Source organism: Dama dama, chromosome 10, assembly GCF_033118175.1.
Source record: "Dama dama isolate Ldn47 chromosome 10, ASM3311817v1, whole genome shotgun sequence".
Taxonomy (NCBI): Eukaryota; Metazoa; Chordata; class Mammalia; order Artiodactyla; family Cervidae; genus Dama; species Dama dama.
This window is the reverse complement of record NC_083690.1, coordinates 19,134,955-19,155,116: the sequence shown is the minus strand read 5'-3', so window position 1 is coordinate 19,155,116 and position 20,162 is coordinate 19,134,955. Positions and strand designations below refer to the sequence as shown.

Genomic DNA, 20,162 nt, shown 5'->3' with positions numbered 1-20,162 from the left:
AGAACAGAGCCCTTGCTGATAAGGACCTTATGTTTAAAGGGGGGATAAGTTTAAACAATAGCTATGTGATAAGCCACCTGGGGCTTCCCAGTTGGCGCTAGTGGTAAAGAACCTGCCTGCCAGTGCAGGAGACATAAAGAGACGTAGCTTCGATTCCTGGGTCAGGAAGGTCCCCTGGAAGAGAGCATGGCAACCCACTCCAGTATTCTTGCCTGGAGAATCCCCATGCGCAGAGGAGCCTGGTGGGTCACAGTCTATAGGGTCGCAAAGAGTCAGACATGACTGAAGCAACTGACAGGGGGGCAGGGGGAAACAGCAGTAATAAGGCGAAGAAGGTGTTAGTTTACACAGGATGACTGGGGAAAGGTCTCACTGAGATGCAGAAACTGAGAGAAGAAAATGAATATCTGAGGAAGACTACCAGTGGTGGGCCAGCAAGTGCAAATGCCTTGAGGCCTTGTATCTTTCTATCAAGCTTTCACTGAGACTTGGACACCTAAAGTTTGAGGCATCACTCACAGGAAAGGGTCTTAAACATACATACTGTCATTTTTGTCCATTTGCTAACTCAACTAGTACTTACTAGGTGCTCATTAGAACTGCAAAGATAAGATTGAAATCTGCAAAGACCTTACACCCTTCAGAGGGAGACAGATAGGTTAGTGGGTAATTGAGTGTAACTGCAATCAGCCCAGAGAGGCACAGGAGCACAGATGAGCAGCTCCAGCCAACCTGTGGAATTTAGGAAAGACTTCCTGGGAGAGGCAAGCCTGAACGGTAAGCGGTAGCAAGAGGCTGGGCGCAGAGTGATCCAATCAAGCATATGGTATGCTGGGAGAAGCTGTAGATGAGGTGGGAGCTGTGAATAGGGGTCAGATCCCAGGATACTTCACATGCAATTGGTGGGGAATAATGCAGAGAGGTGATGCCGTGACATCTGGCTGCAGGGAGATAACAGAATCAAAGGGGACAAGAACAAAAGAGACCCAGTAGGCAGCTGTTAAAATCACTCTTCTAAGAGATGATGGTGGCCTGACTTAAGGTTGATGAAATGGGCATGAAGAAGGAAAGATAGGTTCACAAATATTTGAGATATTAGCAATTACTGACAATGTTAGACTGAGGGGTAAAGGCAGGAGCCAGGTTTCCAGTTCAGGTGACCAGGTGAGCAGTGGTGCCAATGATTAAGATAGATGATGCAATGAGGAGGGCGTGATATAGGGGAAATGATGAGTTAGGATGTGGACCTGCTAAGGTTCAAGGTGCCTTGAGCATCTCAGTCCAAGTAAAGCAGTCCAGCAGGCACCTGGGAAGGTGGATCTGAAATTAAGGAAGTAGTCAGGGATGGAGGTACAGATTTGGAACTCATCAGCCTGTGGATGGTACTTGAAACCATGAGATAACTTGACACCTCCCAGGGAGAGTCCCTGGAGTAACAAAGAAAGATAAGACCCTGTAGCCCTCTCAAGGACAACTGGAGGAAGAAGGTAATTATCATGACAATGATCATGATAATTTTAGAGCACAGGTATCCTGATAGAGGAGAATAAAGAAAGCAATTGGTGCAAAGGAGTCAAGGAAATGCAGAGTGCCTAAAGGAAGCAGCAAAAAATCCATTGACAAGAGGCCAGGAAAAATGCCCTGTGGACTTGCATAAGAGGGGACGTTTGCAAGGCAGTCTTAGCCATATGCCTCAGACAGTCCATGGGGTTGCAAAGAGTCAATCATGACTGAGCGACTTCATTTTCATTTTCACTTTCAGATTGGAATGGAGAAGTCAGAGACAGGTGGAGGAACTGATTTTGAAAAGAGGAAAGATCACCGTATCAGAAGCTGGGGAGGAGATGGAAAGTGGAGGTAGGTGTTTATGTTTCTAGAGGAAGGGGACACAAAGTTGAACGAGGTCAATGATGGCCTACATTTTCTTGAGGTGGAATGTAAGACACCTGCTGAGAACGGAGAAAGTGGGAGAGTGAAGTGAGTAGGAATGGCCGCAGAGACTGTTTAAAAGAAAGAAGGTTGGGAGTGGCCACTGGGGAGACTAGGGTGGGTACCAGGCTTAAAGGAGTGGACACATGGGCTATTTTGTGGGCTCAGATGGATTTCTGAATCCAGCATTTGTAGCTGTTGTAAGTTCCACATTTAGGGGATTCTTCTCCAGATGCACTATGGTTAAGAAGGTGGCTTGTTCCTTCTCTTCTTTGTCCATGTTGAGTTTTTGCTGGAAGGTGTTACCAAGGCAGGATCCCCAGGCTCTCTGACCCTGTAGCCTTGGCTCCTTGAAGAGTCCCAGAGTAACACAGAAAGGCAATGGCCATTGATTCTGCTGAAGCTTTGACTATTTTAATTCCGTAATATCCACTTTCCCACAAAGCCAGGTTCAAGCCTGAAATTTATTTATTTATTTATTTTTTCATTTATTTTTATTAGTTGGAGGCTAATTACTTTACAATATTGTAGTGGTTTTTGCCATACATTGACATGAATCAGCCATGGATTTATATGTGTTCCCCATCCTGATCCCCCCTCCCACCTCCCTCCCCATCCGATCCCTCTGGGTCTTCATAGTGCACCAGCCCTGAGCACTTGTCTCATGCATCCAACCTGGGCTGGTGATCTGTTTCACCCTTGATAGTATACTTGTTTCAATGCTGTTCTCTTAGAACATCCCACCCTCGCCTTCTCCCATAGAGTCCCAAAGTCTGTTCTGTACATCTGTGTCTCTTTTCCTGTTTTTCAAGCCTGAAATTTAAAAGTCCAAGATCTTCAGCTTCCTCTTAGTTCTCTACCTCCCAGTCTCTGGGGTGGCCCACATATGGACAGGCTCTTCAGATGCTTATTTTGTCCAAGGGTCTAGGCTAGCCTTTGCTGGTCTGTGATTCACACGTCCCCAGATTGGCCTTTCCCAGACTTCTCAGCATGGAGCATCTGAAGTTGAGTAGATTCTATGGGCCAAAAATGAGAAACACCCATCCGCCCTTCCTTATTTCTCCCCTGGTCCTAACTGACTTCAATTTGAGTGGTTCCAGACAGAAACAGAAGTGTTTTAAGGTGATTAGCTAGGAATGCAAGAAACAATTGGAAATCTATTGTGCAAACAAGTGCCTGTTTGATTTCTCTCCACTTCCCTTTGGATATTAAGCTTCCTTTTGATTAATGTTTGGTTTCCAGTAATAAACATGGTACTACTTCATGGTTTCATTGTGAGGATTAAATGTGAGAAATAATGGGTGCAAAGCAGTGTTCAGGTGTGTTCAGCATTTAGTACATGCTGCTCTTGTTTATAGAGAAGCATTTGCATGGAGGAGAGACTGCTGGAAGGGTTACCTGCAGGGGGGTGGTGGGCAGGGGCTGTGGGAACAAAGGGACCTTCCCTTCACCACCCTTTCTGGTAAATTGTTTATCTTACCTGCACCCAACCAGCCCAGTGTATGCCTGGGAGGCTAACATCTCTGCACCAATCCTAGAGAGCCACATGGATGGGAAATGGCAATAAAAGGACGGTCCACAGCAGATGTGCATTTCCACAGTCAGAGAAGGAAGAACATTCCACGTTCTCACCACCAGGTAAGTCCTGCTTCGAGCCCCGGAAGGCTTTCTCCCCAGCCTGGGGGCCTCCTCTGATACTTGACCCTTTCAGAACCCAGCAAGGAGTTTGGACCCTGGCCTTTATTGAAGACTCCAGATAGCACTGTATTTCCAGTTCAACCGTGCCTCCAGCTATGTGCCGGCTACTCCGGGGCAAAAAGTGCCCCCTTCCCTTGTCTCTGGACACTGCCCGCCCCCTACTCCCCAGGAAGACAGGCGTCTACTTAGGATTTCACCTCCAAGAATTACCAGTCCCGGGCACTCTCTCATAACATAGCCACAATATCCCTTCCAGAAACAAACTTCTATCTTCAATTGAAGTCTTTCAGAGGCTGTAGGACATTATCCAAAGAGTTTCCCATTTGAGAAAAGAATTTCCCAGAAGAGGAGATGTTATTTGTTTGAGTGTTGGCAGGCTCTTTACAGTTCCTTGTTTCTATCCGCTCCCTCCTTGCTTCTTATTCACACATCCCTCAAATGTCTCCTGAGCACCTCTTGTGCTCTGGGCACCGTGTGAGGAGCCCGTGATGGGCTCAGTCTGACATGGTCTCACCCTCACAGACATCTACATACACAGAGGATGCTTCAGGCTCTCTCAGCACGGAGCGTGATGCACAGAACCGAGAAAGGGGAGCGGCTACTTTTGTCTGCAGACATTCATAGCACTCTCACCCTCCCCTCCATACAGTCTCCAAGAGCCTCTACCTTGATCCTAGTAGGAACTGCCCTGAGACCTTCTAGGACATTCGGTAGTCTTGGCTGGCTCTGTGCTTGCCTTTGGTTCTCTTGCTGTCAACCTCTGGTTCTCTTGTTGTCAACCTCACCCACTTGACAAATCTCCTGCTCCTGTTATAACATCTCTTTTCTGTAAGTCACAGAAAGGACTTGAAAACAATAGAGGCTTCATGAAAGAAACCATCAGAACATTTCTGAGAAAATGGGAATTCAATAAATATTTCTGGGATTAATTTACTCTGCGTCTCAGCTATTTCATCTGTAAAATGGGAATGATAAATATACCTTTCCTGGAGGGTGGTTTGGTGTCTTAAATGAGCTAAGGTGTGCAAGGGGCTTGGTACAAGTCATGTGCTAACTGATGTGAGTTCCCTAGTTCCCTTCTTACCCCTGCAGTCAGGGGAACAACCTCCGTCTCCCTGATCATATCTGGGTCTCCCCACGACCACTGCATGGAGAGTCTGCTGGTTGCTGAGTGACCCGCATGTCTCAGCTCCTGGAAAGGATGACTTCTATCCTGTGGCTGGCCCTGGCCTCCTACATTCTGACCCTGTCATCTACAGAGCAGCAAGGTGAGTCCTCTGCTCACCTGGCATCTTAGATGACCCGTGTTACCTGGAGAGGCAGCAGGGGAGAGCAGAAAATGGTTCAGGGTCAGTGAGGAGACAGGGGCATGATAAAAACCTGAGGGAAACAAGATGAGAGAAACCAGGATCTAGTCACAGTCTCTCAAAGAGCCAAATCAGAAATTCCCCCTCAAGGGCAGTGAGAGCCAGCTAAAAGCTCCTATGCCTGGATATGGTGGCAATCAGAGTGCTGGGGTTCATGAGGACATGAAGGACCCAGTCCCTCTGTGCCTTGTTTTGGCAAGCATCTCTCTTTCCTCCAGATCAGTTTTCTTATCTGTAAAATGAAGAGACCAGGCTTAGTGATCTCTCTGTGGTCCCTCCAAAGATCCATGGATTGGGCATCTTAGACGCTTGTAGAAAGGGTTGTCAGGCTTTGCACAAGGGTGAAAATTTCTGCCTATGTCCTGTGGAGGGGGCTGGAGGCACTGAGCTCATGGCCTCCGTTGGGAAAATAGTGTGTGCAGTAACCAGTCCAAGAATAATAAGTGCAGTGACTCCTTTCCTTAAAACAAGCATGTACAAAAGCAAGGCTTGAAAAGCTCTTTCCTTAAAAGTTCCTCTAATGTGATCCCAGCTTTGTGGGGATGGACTGAGCCCCAGTAATCAATGCATCAGTGCTGGGCACACGATCACCCATTAAATAGTTTAATGCATCAAAAGAGAAAAAGGAATGTGACCCTGGTAGAATATACTTAATTCATCATGAGGGCATTTGTACTATTCAGCATCTCAGAACTAGAGGAGAGAACTAGCTTGAACTACTAGGCTCCAGGGCTGTGCATGCCATTTTACACCTAGTACCTCATTTAACCTTCCAACAGTTTTTTAAAGGTTTATTCTCCCAAATGGGGCGTGCATATCCCGAAATGAGGTTGCATGGCAGACTCTTAACTGCAGGGGCAAGAGTTCACTTCTTGATTGGGAAACTAAGATCCCACATACTTCAGGGTATAGCCAAAAAAATAAAAAAAAGAGAGAGAGAGAATTTTTGGTAGCTAAGCTATATGTACTTTTCTTCATGGGTATTAAACCATATAACTAATACATCATACCTATGGATACTATTCCTTAAGATGAAATTAATCTATAAAGAGAATCACTGAAAGAAATATATGAAATATATAATGACCTTGTTAATCACTTAATACAAAATAAAAGGTTTTTAAAAAATTTAAAAAGTAAACTACAGGCATCAGTGCATTTTATCTGTAAATATTTCAGCATGCAAATGATTAGTCTGAGTTCAATATTACTTTCAGTTGTTTTTTTTTTCTTTTTTGAGATAAACTTAAATACAATAAATGTACAAAATTTAAGTGTATAATAAAGAGAAAAAAACACATGAGACAAATACAAGGACAGATGGACACCTGTGTGGCAACCATGACCTGAAGTATAGGAATGGGTGATATTTGTATTAGCTTACAGGTGGTGTTTTGCAGAAGAGTCTCAGGGGAATTAAACCATCTGCCAAGGTCAGCCAGCCAGCAGGTGCAGAGCTGGATTTAAACCCAGACTGTCTGGCCTATGACTTCCTCCCTGTGTCCACCCCTGCTTTACTTCTCCAGATCTTCACACATCACAGTCCTTGAATCTGTTAAAAACCATGAGACCAGCAATGGGGAATGGCCCTATTAGACCCAGTGGTTCTCAGTGGGGGGTGATTTTGCTTTTCAGGGGACAATTGGCAATATCTGGGAACAACTTCAGGGAGGAGTACTCTTGGCATCTAGGAAGAAAACTCAAGGAAGCTGCTAAACATCCTACAGAGCACAGGACAGCGCCCATCCCCTCATAGAATTATCCAGCCTGAATATCAGTAGAGCTGAGGCTGAGAAATCACCATCTACTGATAAAGGAGAAATCTCTATGATATACTAAATAATAAATGCAAGTGGAAAGAAAGCTGTACAGTATTAAACCCATTTTTATTTAAAAAAAAACAACAACTATGTTTTAAACATACGCATAGGAAGGGTCTGAAAACTGTATGACAAATTTATGGTTATGTCTGGGAATGGAATGTACTGTGATAGGTGTCGTTTCTACTTTATTCAGTTTAATGACCTTTGAGTTTTCTCCCATGAGCCTGTACTGCATTTCCAATGAGGAAAACAAAGACTGGCAGGCAGAACCACAGAGTGTGGTGGCAGAGGGGAGCCCTGCACAGGTCCAGAGCCCGGATCAACACTGAGGCTCAGTATGGGTGACGCCCTCCGGGGCTATGCAGAGAGGGTGGGGACTCTGATGTCCTTAATGCCTATAATATACCACACAAAGCCCTCACTGTTTTTCTGACCCCAAGGCGATGAAGGCTGATGGGCAACTGACGGATCGGGTGCCTCTTGCCCTCACTGCATTCCCTAGCATTCCCAAAACAAAGCGTGTAGGGCACAAAAATCCTGTCGGCCCCAGGGTCTGCTTCGTAAACCCAAGCATACCCTCATTCTCCAGGTTACAGCAACTCCACCGACACCGGTTCCTATGAAGAGGACCTGGATTGCGGAGCCCCTGGCACCCCAGACGCCCAGTTCTGTTTTGACCCCTGCCAGAATTACACCCTCCTGAATGAACCCTTTCGAAGCACGGAGAACACAGAAGACCTCCAGGGCTGTGACAGCGACAAACACGGCTGGTACCGATTTGTGGGGGACGGAGGGGTCAGGATGCCGGAGTCCTGTGTCCCCACGTTCCGATGCCAGACATCTGCGCCCCTGTGGCTGAATGGCACCCACCCCAGCCTTGGGGAGGGCATCGTCAGCCGCACCGCCTGTGCCCACTGGAGTGCCAACTGCTGCCTCTGGAAGACAGAGGTGCTTGTGAAGGCCTGCCCCGGCCCATACCACGTGTATCAGTTGGAGGGCACCCCTCAATGCAACCTGAGATACTGCACAGGTGAGCGGGGCGGGGCAGCCTGGTGAAGTGCCCAGGGTCAGTAGAGTGGGTGCAGCGGGGCAGGAGGAGACTGAACAGAACAGCCTCGATTCAGCGCCTGCAGTGGGCACAGACAGGTTAAGCCATTCTCCCAACATCACAGAGTTGGACATGTGGCAGAACCAGATTTGAACCTAGCACCCCAGCTCCACGATCCACACGCCACCCCCACCCCCACGAGGTCTACACGTGAACTGAAAGAGTTCATGCGTGGAAAGTTCTGGGAAGAGCACCTGCCCTGTAGTCAAAGCACCAAGATGGCAGCTCCAAGGTTCTCACCCCACCGGATCGGGAGTTGGGAAATTCAAGTTTGAGGCTTATCGCTTCCACCAAAGGTCATGCAACCCTTGCCAAACATGGCAAATCTTCTGTAGAATGATAAGGTAGGCCTTGGTGGCCTCAAGTCCACCCTGCTATGCACCCTGATCTTCTTCCTCCATGCCTCATCCCAGACCCTGCCACCTCGGAGGACAAGTGTGATAGGACCTGCCGCCCCGAGGAAGAGTGTCGCCTGGTCAGTGGCACCTGGGGCTGCTTCTGCAGAGAGGACCTCAACGTCTCCGGTGAGCGCTGGGACTGTGCTGACCCAGCGGGCAGGGCAGGAGGGAGGGAGCTCCCGAGGGTCAGGACTAGGTGTGGATCACAGTCAGCGGTGGTGGAACCAGGGTCCGCGGAGGAGACGTGCCCAGCCAGTGAGTTTGCAAGGATGCGGGCAGGGGTGGGGCACATTTCCAGGTCAGCCACTGGACTGCGGCCTCGGGAATGGGTGGGCTTGACTCATAAGGGGCAAAGATACTGAAGATGAGGACTCTGCCAGTGTTGGAAGTTGTGTTCAGGTGTTGGCATGGTCTCCACGTGAGGAACAGGGGCAGACTCCTGTCAGTCTTGGATTTGTTGGGTGGGGTCTGGGACCTGGGACCAACCACTACCCTCCCTGAAACTTAATGTCCTTATCTGTAAAATGCAGTGAGATAATAATTAAAAAAAAAAAAAAAAAAAAGACCCACCATGCAGGGCTTTTATGAGAATTTGGTAAGAACAGTCCAAATGGGCAGGCTCTGGAGGTGATGTTCTTGTCATCCCAGCAGGTAAGCAAGCATAGGCAGGTGACCCACGGCTACAGATGAGCCGTAAGCCCTGGGTGGGAGTTGGGGGAGCTTCCCAGTGAGACAATCTCCTTCCCTCCTAGACTCGAATGAGGGCCTCTGAGTCTTGCTTTGGGCACAAGCCTGCTTTCCTCTGTGCATACTCCTCGCCCCTGAGGAGGAGAGAGTGTTCTATATTGAGGGACAAGAAGGAGCCTGTCACCTATCCGTGGTGGCAAGCGTGTCCTTCTACTCCATATGCAGGGAGAGCACCTTTCACATGGGAGAATCATTTTCTGTTTTCAGGGAAACAGAGAGGTGTATCAGAGTGTGGCTCTTGCATTAGCTGCAACTTAAGTAACTTTAATTCAAAATAATCAATACACCATTTGGCATATTTTGAGATGATCTGCTCTGGGTCCCAACGGGGACCAGACGTGAGAGCCTTCGCCAAGCCTGCACACAGCATGCTTGGAAATCTTGGCCCAGGGCATCTTGGCCAGCCTCACCTACCGCAAGCCTGAGTATAAACCCCATGTGGGCCTCAGGCCCCTCTAGTCTCCCCAGCCTCCTGGTGTGCAAGGTGGTTTGCCAAAGGGCACAGTGTGTGAGCTCTGCCCACTCCTTCCAGACCCCTATCTACTTTACCTGCCTTCCCCTCGACTTTCCAGATGTGCACAGTTTGCAGCCTCAGCTGGACTGTGGGGACAGGGAGATCAAAGTGTCACTGGACAAGTGTCTGCTGGGAAGCCTGGGTTTTGGAGATGAGGTCCATGCCTACCTGCGAGACGGGAACTGGAACTGCAGCAGCCTCGGGCAGAGTGAAGAGGAGAACTGGATATCCGTGACCAATCCCACCCAGGCTGGTGCCTGTGGAAACATTCTGGAGGTGAGTGATGTTTGTACCCCTGCTGCCAGAGTGCAGAAGCTGGGCAGGGGAGGTCTGTCTCAGTAACTGTGAGTCCCTGGACAAGTCACTTAGCCTACACGGACCTCCAGGGACATGTGAGATTACACATGTTGGTCCAGGAGGCAGCTTAGAATAGGCTTGATGCTTAAGCTCAGTAAATGAAAGCTACGATTATGATTCTTTCACTTAGGGATGATGTGGGAGGGGTTCACAAAGGAGCAAGCGTGGCAGTTCCTGACTGTTCCCGAGAGTCAACAGTTTATTCTTCTAGTTTTCGATCTGGGGTTCTCATTCCCCTTCCAATAAACTGCCAGTGCCCCTGGGGGAGGAGGCCCACTGCCCCCATGAGATCAGAGGACAGGGTTGTGCGCTTGATTGACAGCATCAGCTCTGGAGTCACACACACCTGAATCCCAGATACACTTGTACCTGCATCCATGTCGACATATATGTGGTCTTGTTTTTATGCCAAAGAGTAACCAGACCCATGCCATCTACAAAAACACCCTCTCCTTGGTCAACGATTTCATCATCAGAGACACCATCCTCAGCATCAGCTTCCAGTGTGCCTACCCACTGGACATGAAAGTGAGCCTTCAAACTGCCCTGCAGCCCATTGTAAGGTATGGCACTGATCTTTCCCCTTTGACCTATAACCCTGACTGACTTCACGTACATTTTATCATGTCCACAGGATGCTGCCCACCTCCCTCAGGAACTTTCATTCATTCCACAAATATTTGTTGATTATGTATTAGGATGTTCGGCATGAACAAATCAGGCATAGAATATTTTATGGATATTGAAGATTATTACTATGAAGCAATGCAACGACATGAAACAGTGTTAATTAAATAAGCTAAGGAACAGAAGAGCATGATGATTTCATTTATCTTGAGGTAGAAAGGCATTAAACAACTCATTATATCAAAAATCATTTACAAGTGAGATGCAGGCAATGTAGAGGAGGCACAGGGTGCCGTGGGAGCAGGAAACAAGGGTCCCTGACCTCATCTTGGTTGGGGAGGAAAGCTGGGGGCAGGAAAGCTTCCCTGCACATGTGGGATTTAAGCCAGACCAGCTTTGAATGGATAAGCTCATCAGATATAGAACCAAATAGCAATTTGGGTGAAATTCAATTTGGGTAGGGGGTCTCGTCATTTGTTCACTGCTATCTAACTGTGCCTGGAATGGTCCCTGCTGAAGGAATTCCTCGGCATTCCTAGATGTGATAGGAGACTTTCTGGGGTATTAGAAACCCAGAGTGCCTGTCCCCATTACCTTTTTGTCTCCTGGGCTCACAGAATGGCAGAATCAGGATTAGAAATTTTGTAGTTCAATTTCTAGTTTTCAGTCTGTAATATGTTGGGGCCCAAGGTTCATAAAAAAATAAATATTAAAGCTGTTTTATTTACCTTGTTAAAATTGATGTTTCACTGAAAATTATGTTGCACTGAAAATTAGCCCAGTTCTACAGGTGAGAAGATGGAGGTGTTCTTTGAGTGAAGGAGGTATGCAGGAAAGACTGGTAGGAAACCTGAAGTCAGACATCCGTTTGTTGAGTTTAATGCCTAAAAGATAGTAAATGTTTGATATAAGTAAATGAATAGTGCATTTAGGGATCAAAGGTGTGCCTCTGGCTTCATAATCTTACACAAGTGTGGGACTTGATTTTATTCTCACTGTTCAAAACCTCACTCTTGTGGTTTTGGTGTTTGCAGTTCCCTGAACATCACTATGGATGGGGAGGGAGAGTTCACTGTCCGGATGGCCCTCTTTCAAGACCAGGACTACAGGTCTCCTTATGAAGGGACCGCAGTCGTTCTGTCTGTTGAATCCATGCTCTATGTGGGTGCTATCTTGGAGAGAGGGGACACGTCCCGATTTAACCTGGTGTTGAAGAACTGCTATGCCACGCCCACTGGAGACAAGACTGACCCTGTGAAATACTTCATCATCAGGAACAGGTAACTGGACAATCTGGGGTTATCTTTACACTTAAATGAGGTTTGGGGTAGAGAACAGTGATCAGCTCATCCCTGCCTGGCAGATGTGTAAATCAGCTTGCCTCTTTTGGAAAACAATTTGATATGACATGAGCAGACCCTTTGACTCAGAAATATCTCTCCTGAAATTGTAGCCTTAAAAGATTAATGCACAATAGATGGGCAAGGTAAAGAAGTGCCAGTTATTTTTCATTTCAGTATCTTTTATCATTTTGGCAGTAGGTTCACAGATCAAAGGGGACTTTTATACTGATGTTAACACTGACTAAACAACATGAAAACAGTGTGTTATGGTACAAAATATTATTGGATATTGTTAACCGGCAAACACAAAGGAAAATGCCTATCTATAGATCATGATTCAAACTGTAGTAAAAATACTAGTTAGTATTTAGCATAGACTTTAGCTGTGTGCCAAGCAGAATACAAGGGTTATCTCATTAAATGCTCACATCAACCCTAGGAAGTACATATTCCTGTCCCTACTTTTCAGAGAAGAAAACTGAGGTTCAGTAAAATTAAGTAATCAGCTCAAGATCATTTAGTTAGAAAGTGGGTTGGGTTGAAATTTGAAATCAGTCTGTCTCATTCTGGGGACTGTAGGCCCCCAAATTTAAACCATGTGAGTTTATTGGTCACATTGTGGAGAAAACCTGGACGAACAGAAGTCTGTGCTATAGGTTGGAATAAACCTTGGTTGGGGGGTGGGGAAGCTCTTTATTTCTCTCCAATGCTGTTTTTACATTGGATGCAGATTAGAAATGCAATTAGAGCTCAGACCCCCTGAGTTTTTCTAGAAGCTAGATCCTTATCTCTGTCACCCTCCCAGCTGCCCAAATCAACGTGATTCCACTATCTCCGTGGAAGAGAATGGGGTATCAGCGGAAAGCCGGTTCTCAGTTCAGATGTTCAGGTTTGCTGGAAATTATGACCTAGTTTTCCTGCATTGCGAGGTTTCTCTCTGTGACTTCATTAAAGAAGAGTGCCAACCGGTGAGTATCTCTTCGGACTAAACTAACCAGTGCCTGAGATGGGGCCTGGTACCTCCATATATGTTTATTGGAATTATGGATGGATTGAAAGAAGACAGGGTGGGAAGGAGAAAGGAAGGGAGGAAGGGAGAGAAAGAAAATCAGATGATGAAAGGGAAAGATGGATGGATGGATGAATTAATGGAAGGGAGGGAAGAAGAAACAGAGAGAGAGGAAAGAAAGGATGAATGGATGTAACTTAAGTCTCCAAAAGCTCATGTGTAAGTAATTAGAGTATCCCCAGGAATCATATTAGATGAAAGAGCCTGTCTACTACGTTTCCTTGGTACAGAACATTTTAAATGATTTTAATAATAGCTGACTTCTTTTAGTGCTTACTCTGTGTCAGATCAGTTCAGTTCAGTTGCTCAGTCGTGTCCGACTCTTTGTGACCCCATAGACTGCAGCACATCGGGCTTCCCTGTCCATCACCAACTCCCAGAGCTTGCTCAAACTCATGTTCATCAAGTCGGTGGTGCCATCCAACCACCTCATCCTCTGTCATCCCCTTCTCCTCCTGCCTTCAATCTTTCCCAGCATCAGGGTCTTTTCAAATGAGTCAGTTTTTTGCATCAGGTGGCCAAAGTATTGGAGTTTCAGCTTTCAGCATCAGTCCTTCCAAAGAATATTCAGGACAGATCTCCTTTAGGATGGACTGGTTGGATCTCCTTGCAGTCCAAGGGACTCTCAAGAGTCTTCTCCAACACCACAGTTCAAAAGCATCAATTCTTTGGTTCTCAGCTTTCTTTATAGTCCAACTCTCACATCCATACATGACTACTGGAAAAATCATAGCTTTGACTAGAAGGACCTTTGTTGACAAAGTAATGTCTCTTTAATATGCTGTCTAGGTTGGTCATAACTTTTCTTCTAAGGAGCAAGCATTTTTTAATTTCATGGCTGCAATCACCATCTGCAGTGATTTTGGAGGCCAAGAAAATAAAGTCTGTCACTGTTTCCATTGTTTGCCCATCTATTTGCCATGAAGTGATGGGACAGGATGCCATGATCTTGGTTTTTTGAATGTTGAGTTTTAAGCCTGTGTCAAGCACCATTCTAAAACTTTTATATGCCTTATCCAATTTAATTCTCACAGCACACTTTTAAGTAGATTCTTTTATCAACCACATCTTACAGGTGAAGCAACTGAGCTCAGAGAGGTTACTTGCCTAAGGGCCTCAGAGCTAGAAAGTACCAGGGCTGAGTATGCTCTGGCTGAGATGTGACTTACATGCCCATTTTCTTAACCCAGATTCAACACTGCCTACTAACAGTTGGCATTTCTTGAGTGCTTGCTGTGTGCCTGTATGTTGCACACATATTTCCTTTTAAACTCACAGCCAAGATATGATTTAATAATAGTAGAGAGGTATTGTCATTTATCCCAAGTTAGACAACTGAAAAAAAAAGAGAGGAGATTCAAACCCAGGTTCATTTGACATGACTGAGAATTCTCTAGACTGAGAAAACCACAGCATCAGAGTCAGGATCATATCATGGGTGGGGGCCCTTTCCTGGGCCAGAGCTGTTCATGGCAGGAGCACTTTGGATAGGAACATGCCTTTACATTTTGATATAATGAGAATTCTCCATCCCCACAGTCTTGCTCAAGAAGTCAACTCCGCAGTGAAGGAGTGGCTATTGACCCAGCCCGGGTTCTAGATCTGGGACCCATCACTCGCAAAGGTAAGAAGTAGCCAAGTCCTGCTGATGGCTCCAGCTGGCCAAGTGCTGACCGTTAACCTCAGGTGCCTGGGGTCACCAACTTAACAGCCCAGGTCTTTTTCTGCCTCCTCAGGAAACCCAGTGGTGAATGCATCTTTCCAGGAGATGTTCTTGGTAATGATAATAGCATTTGCCACTTGTGCTGGGCTTCCTGTGTGCTAGAGATCAGGCTAAGCTCTCAGAATGCACTGACTCAATCCTCCCCGACTGCATCCATTTTACAGGTGAGAAACTGAAGCTCAGAGAGATTAAGTGACTCACCCAAGATCACCCACTCATGAGCAGCTGGAGTTAGCATTGAACCCAGCTCAGGCTGATTCCCAAGCATGTGTCTTTGGTCGTTTCCCTCCGGACAGGTGCCTATAACTCAATCCCTTTGAGGTCTAAGTGCTAAACCAACTTAGGTTTCTGAAGAATGACCATGTTTCTCAAAATCCAGTTATGGCGTTCTGGGGCATGACGTAGGAGAAGCTTTCCAAACGCTCCTTAAATTTTCATCTGTCTGTCCCGCAGGTTAGCAGCACTCTCATGGCTTTTACTTGCACTGAATTGACAGAATCAAGAAATCCAAAAAACTGAAAGCATTTTTTCTGTCCTAGAGAAATTAAGGAGCAGTAACATTAATAATGGGTTTCCCATGTGGCCCTAGTGGGAAAGAACCCACCTGCCAATACAGGAGACATAAAAGACCCTGGCTCAATTCCTAGAACAGGAAGATCCCCTGGAGGAGGGCATGGCAACCCACTCCAGTATTCTTGCCTGGAGAATCCCATGGACAGAGGAGCCTGGTGGGCTACAGTCCATAGGGTCGCAAAGAGTCGGAAATGACTGAAGCGACTTAGCACGCATGCAACATTAATAATATTAATAATAGTAACATTAATAATAATACCTCCTGCCTGGCACCATATTTATATGCATCATCACATGGAATGTTCACAACAGTCTAGGGACATAAGCACTATTACCACTACCATTCTCTAGATAAGCAAACTGAGGCTGTCTCATGAAGAAGCCTCTGCCTCTAGTTACCTTGTTCTTTTATTGAATCTTCCACTAGAAGCTCGTGGTTGTCACAGGGTAGATCAGGGAGGAGGGAGGAGGGATTGAGAACTTCCACTTTGTAATCAGGTAGACTGGGGTTCGAATCCAAACTCTTCCACTTATTGGCAGACATTGCTGAGCCTCAGTCTTCTCATCTGTCAAATGGGAATGAGAACACTCTTCACAAATCTCTCAGGGGGATTAAGTTTCAAACGCATGAAATGTGTTTAGAAAGGTACTTGCTAAATAATAGATGTTTCCACAATGTGGACTGCCAGTGACTGCAATGACCAGGTCCAGGAGGTCTTGGAGCACCTATGGCTACAGAGCCATAGCCAGTGGAGCATGACTGTGGAAACACTCACCTTCTGATCTTGTCTCCAGGTGCCCAGGCTCTTGGTGTCATGAGTGGAACACCCAGCACTGCAGGTACATTATTTTCTCTCGCCTTTCCCACAGCCCTCCCTCCCAACTCTCCTTCTTTTTAAATCAAGGCATATTTATTTAGCTTCTTCTATGTGCCAGGCCCCAAGAACTGTGCTAAGAACTATGAACCCTGAAATGAATCAAATCCTAGACTGGCTCTAGAGATGCTCACAGTGCAGCAGGAGCGCCATCATTAGACAAAAAAATGTTTATTGAGCACCAACTGTGTTAGGCATTGTTATTGGCACTAAAGCTATAGTGGTGAATGGTACAGGTCAGTTGCCTGCCCTAATGGAGATTGTGTTCCAGTTTCAAAATAGATTAAAAAAAAGTTAAGAAGGCAGTTTAGAAATAGAAGAGAATGATGATGTGATAGAAAGTTACCAGCATGGGTAATACTGCCTTCAATAACACAGAAGTTGATTTCTCTCACACATAAATGAAGTCAATAAGGCAAGCAATCCAGGACTAACAGGCCAGCATCATGAGGTCATCAAGAATCCAGACTCTCTTCTTGGGTTAGGGAAGGCTAGCTCCTAATAAAGAGAGCGAGGCTCTGAAGGCATTGGTTCAGGGATCACAATCCATAGGAGCCTCTATCCAGATGATCCCACCCCATGTTCCTCAGCCCCCAGGTTTTTCCAACCAGGGCTCTGACATTGTTGCAAAGCTGCTGAGACAGACCATTCAACCATCTTTTAAGCCTGGCAACTACAATGAGTCCAAATTTGCTCCTCGGGGGTATCCACTCTCCTAATGCTGGAGATAAGGGCCTCTTACAAGTTACCTACAAGAGATACTCTGGCTCTCTCACTTGGCCCTAACTATTAAAACCCCTCCATTTCTCATCATTCTGCAATAGGGCATTACTATAAAGCAGTAGTAATTAACCAAGTCCATTTCCCCTGTACTTAAAGGGAAATCATTGCACTGGACAGAGAATTCCCCTCCTCAATAGGAACGTTCTCTTGAGTCACTAACTGATGAAATTTTTTAGCAATGATTTTGCTACCTTATGATGGGAACTACTCATGACACACACATTAGTTGGGACTGGGTTCTAAAAAAAAAAAAAAAGAATCCAGGCTCCTTCCATCTCACCCCTCTACCATGTTTAGGATGTGGCCATAGGATGTGGACCATCATACTCATGGTCCAAGATGGCAGACAGAATACCAATCTTTGTATCTAGGCCAGGATGGAGGGAACTTGGAAGAAGTCAATGACTTTTAAGGAACAATCTTGGAAGCTGACACCTAGTATCTTCCCTTACGTCTCATTGATCAGTGCTAAGTCACATGGCCACATCTGGCTGCAAAGGAAGTTGGGAAATAGTCTTTATCCTGGATGGTCACACACCCAACCAATGTTTGATGGATCTGTTAACAAGATAAGGAAGGAAGAATGAATATCAAAATGGATAAATAGTCAAAAAATATTTTGAAGGAGGTAATATTTGAACTAAATGAGAAAAAGGAGCCAGGTATACAAATATTAGCAGAACAAGCCCTGTAGGAAAAATGCACAACTGTTGCAAAAATGAGATACTCATATAAGCAAATAAATCATAAGGAAGTAGATAGTGCAGAAGAGTAATTTATTGTATCGGATAAAATTAGAAGAGAATTTCAGCTGATGTTAACATCTGAATGTGGTTTTGATGAATGAATTGGAGTTCAGTAGGGAGACAAATCTAAGAAATATATTTTGGTCCAAAGGGAAAGCAAAGATTTCACTATCCCCCAAAATGGCCTATACTGGTCAACCCAGACATTAAAAAGTTCTGCCCATCCTCAAATCTCCAACTAGGTAACAGTCTAAATGTTTCCAAATAACCTCAGTGCTAACATTCAGACAATGCTCAGAAAAGCAGTACTCATCGAAGATGGTTAGAGCTCAGACTGCAAGCAGCTTGAGCTCAGGGACCTCAATCTCATTCACTTCTTCCAGGCCTTTGGGTTAGCATAGTCCCTGGAACAGCCTGGCTTCACAATGGACTTTGCTAAATTGACTAATTTCTTGGTGGGTACTGGTTTCTGGAGACTTTTGAAAATGGAGGGAATCACTCCAACCTGATGTGGTAGCAGATTACCGCAAGAGTACACTCATGGTTTTCATAGTTTGCTATTTCCCACAGCCATTTATGACATTTTAGAATTAATTGAACATCAACCTATGTTTCATAATTATAAACTGGTTGTCATATAATGATATATTTCTGAAAATTGTGATATTCTTCTCCCTCTCCCTCCTAAGGACATCAGCAAGTTATTTTGAAATTTAGGGCTTAGGGAGCCACTGTAATCTGGTATTGGGTGAAAGGGGCTTGCACATGCCTCTCCTAGGTCCTCTAATAGGAGACAGCTATGATCCAGGAGACAAGCCCTTCTTTAACCCTTAGTATACAGTAACGATCAGAAGAGATATGATTCCAACCTCCCAGATCTTAGAGTCCGATTTTCAAAACCAATATTTACATGGTGTTTACCATGCATCAGGCACTGTTCTAAATGTTTGCTATGAGTTCACTCATTCACCTTACAAAAATCTCATGTAGCAATAGCTGTTAGTAATGATCCTATTTTGCACACAAGGACTTTCAGGCACAGAGAGGTTCAATAACTCGCCTGGGCCTGCATAGCTAGTTGCAGAGCTGGGATTCTAAACTAAGTAGTCAGGCGTCAGAGGTAATGCTTTTTTAACCTCTCTTTCTGCCCTCAGTGTCTTTCTGCCTCTTCAGTATTAGAGTGAGTAATGCTAGCTACTGTGACAAGCGAGCCACAGCTTTCTGTGCTTTTATGCAACAGTTTATTTCCCATGAAATCACTGGAAGATGCAGCTCAGTGCCCTTTACAGTCATTAGGAACTGGAGTTCTTACCTTCTGGTAAATTCTGGCAACTCTGCTGTCCCCTGAAAGTCCCCTTTTGGAGCCTCTGCATCTGGTCCCTAGATGCTGGATGAGGGAGCATGGAAAATTATGTAGGAGGCTTTAAGAATCAGGTCTAAAAGCGGCATGTGTGACTTCTACCCACATTCTACTGGTCAAATCCAGTCATACGGTCCTACCTACTGCAATGCATGTGGGAAAAGGTACCTTCCTGGGCGCCCACAGGGAAATGACGTGTTTGGTGGTGGTGAGTCAGCTTTGCCTCTACGACATGGCCCTTTGCCACCTCCCAGGGGCGGAAATCTAAAATGGATATTAAGGATACTCTGGCTTTGTCATCCTTGTCCAGCAGAAGATAGGGATGCCACCTCATGTTGGCTGCTGAGTTCCAGAGCCCAGCACCCGACAGTCCTCTCTTGTGTTTCAGGGTTCCTGGTGGTCTGGTCCATGGTTCTCCTGCCTGTCCTCCTGGCTGGGCTGCTCTGAGAGCTCAGCTGGGCATCTGGCCTTGAAGCTTGTGTTCTTCCCTCTGGCGATGGCTTCCAGTCACCCTGCCGCTCTGCTGGTTCTGTCTTCAAACAAATCACGTAGTCTCCAGGCCTGACTAGTTTTGGAGAAAAACAAGAGCTTCCCCTCGTTTAACACTCTCAGTGCCTTTATGTTCCTCTTTTTCTCATGGTGGGGGCTCTGACACCTGGCCTGGACTGACTTTTCTCATTCATTAGCAGGCTCTTGCAAGCAAACTTGCTAGGTGCTTGTGTGTCTACAAGTATAACATATGTTCACAGCTTCAGGGAAGAGGGGCTATGTCAATGCGGGGAAGGAGCAGGGGCAGAGCTTGTAAAAGAGGTACCCTCTTCGATCTGCCGAAGTACCTCCATTCTGACCGCCAATAAATTGAACAGACTGATGTTTGCTTTCACCTCACTTCCTCTGGTGTATTTCCATCATGGTTTCAACAATTTCTATGGAAACATGTTGTAACATGGCCAGTTTTGGAGACCTTGCACCAGAGAAGACTAGTTCCTATTGCTCCCCTGACCCCGCCACACTGCCGACCTGCTTTGACATACCTAGAACTATACAAACTCCTACCCCTGAGACCTGGATGCTAGAAGAACTGCTCAGTTTGGGTGCAGAGATGTTGTCTCCCAAGAGCAC

The 20,162-nt window shown here is 45.9% G+C and overlaps 1 protein-coding gene and 1 long non-coding RNA gene across 9 annotated transcripts; one reads left to right on the top strand and one right to left on the bottom strand.

The window, feature by feature from the left end:
- The first annotated feature begins 1,762 nt into the window (after positions 1 to 1,762).
- GP2 (glycoprotein 2) lies at positions 1,763 to 19,928 on the top strand. 8 transcript variants are annotated; one of them, XM_061152960.1, is made up of 12 exons: positions 1,818 to 1,857; positions 3,468 to 3,567; positions 4,720 to 4,895; positions 7,407 to 7,847; positions 8,339 to 8,449; positions 9,643 to 9,860; positions 10,356 to 10,504; positions 11,603 to 11,848; positions 12,717 to 12,879; positions 14,520 to 14,604; positions 16,072 to 16,116; positions 19,429 to 19,928. In XM_061152960.1, the coding sequence occupies exons 3-12, from the start codon at positions 4,808 to 4,810 to the stop codon at positions 19,485 to 19,487; spliced, it is 1,605 nt and encodes a 534-aa protein (XP_061008943.1). In that variant the 5' UTR covers positions 1,818 to 1,857; positions 3,468 to 3,567; positions 4,720 to 4,807; the 3' UTR covers positions 19,488 to 19,928. The 8 variants fall into 8 exon arrangements, with proteins under 8 accessions (XP_061008946.1, XP_061008945.1, XP_061008943.1 ...); XM_061152957.1 differs by having other exon boundaries at positions 1,834 to 1,857; positions 4,700 to 4,895; XM_061152961.1 differs by lacking the exon at positions 1,818 to 1,857 and adding an exon at positions 3,374 to 3,391.
- LOC133063505 (uncharacterized) lies at positions 11,307 to 19,405 on the bottom strand. Its single transcript, XR_009694423.1, has 3 exons — positions 18,993 to 19,405; positions 15,676 to 15,842; positions 11,307 to 11,452 (listed from the first exon to the last, which is right to left on the bottom strand). It is a non-coding gene; the product is annotated as an uncharacterized LOC133063505 (long non-coding RNA).
- Positions 19,929 to 20,162: the final 234 nt, after the last annotated feature.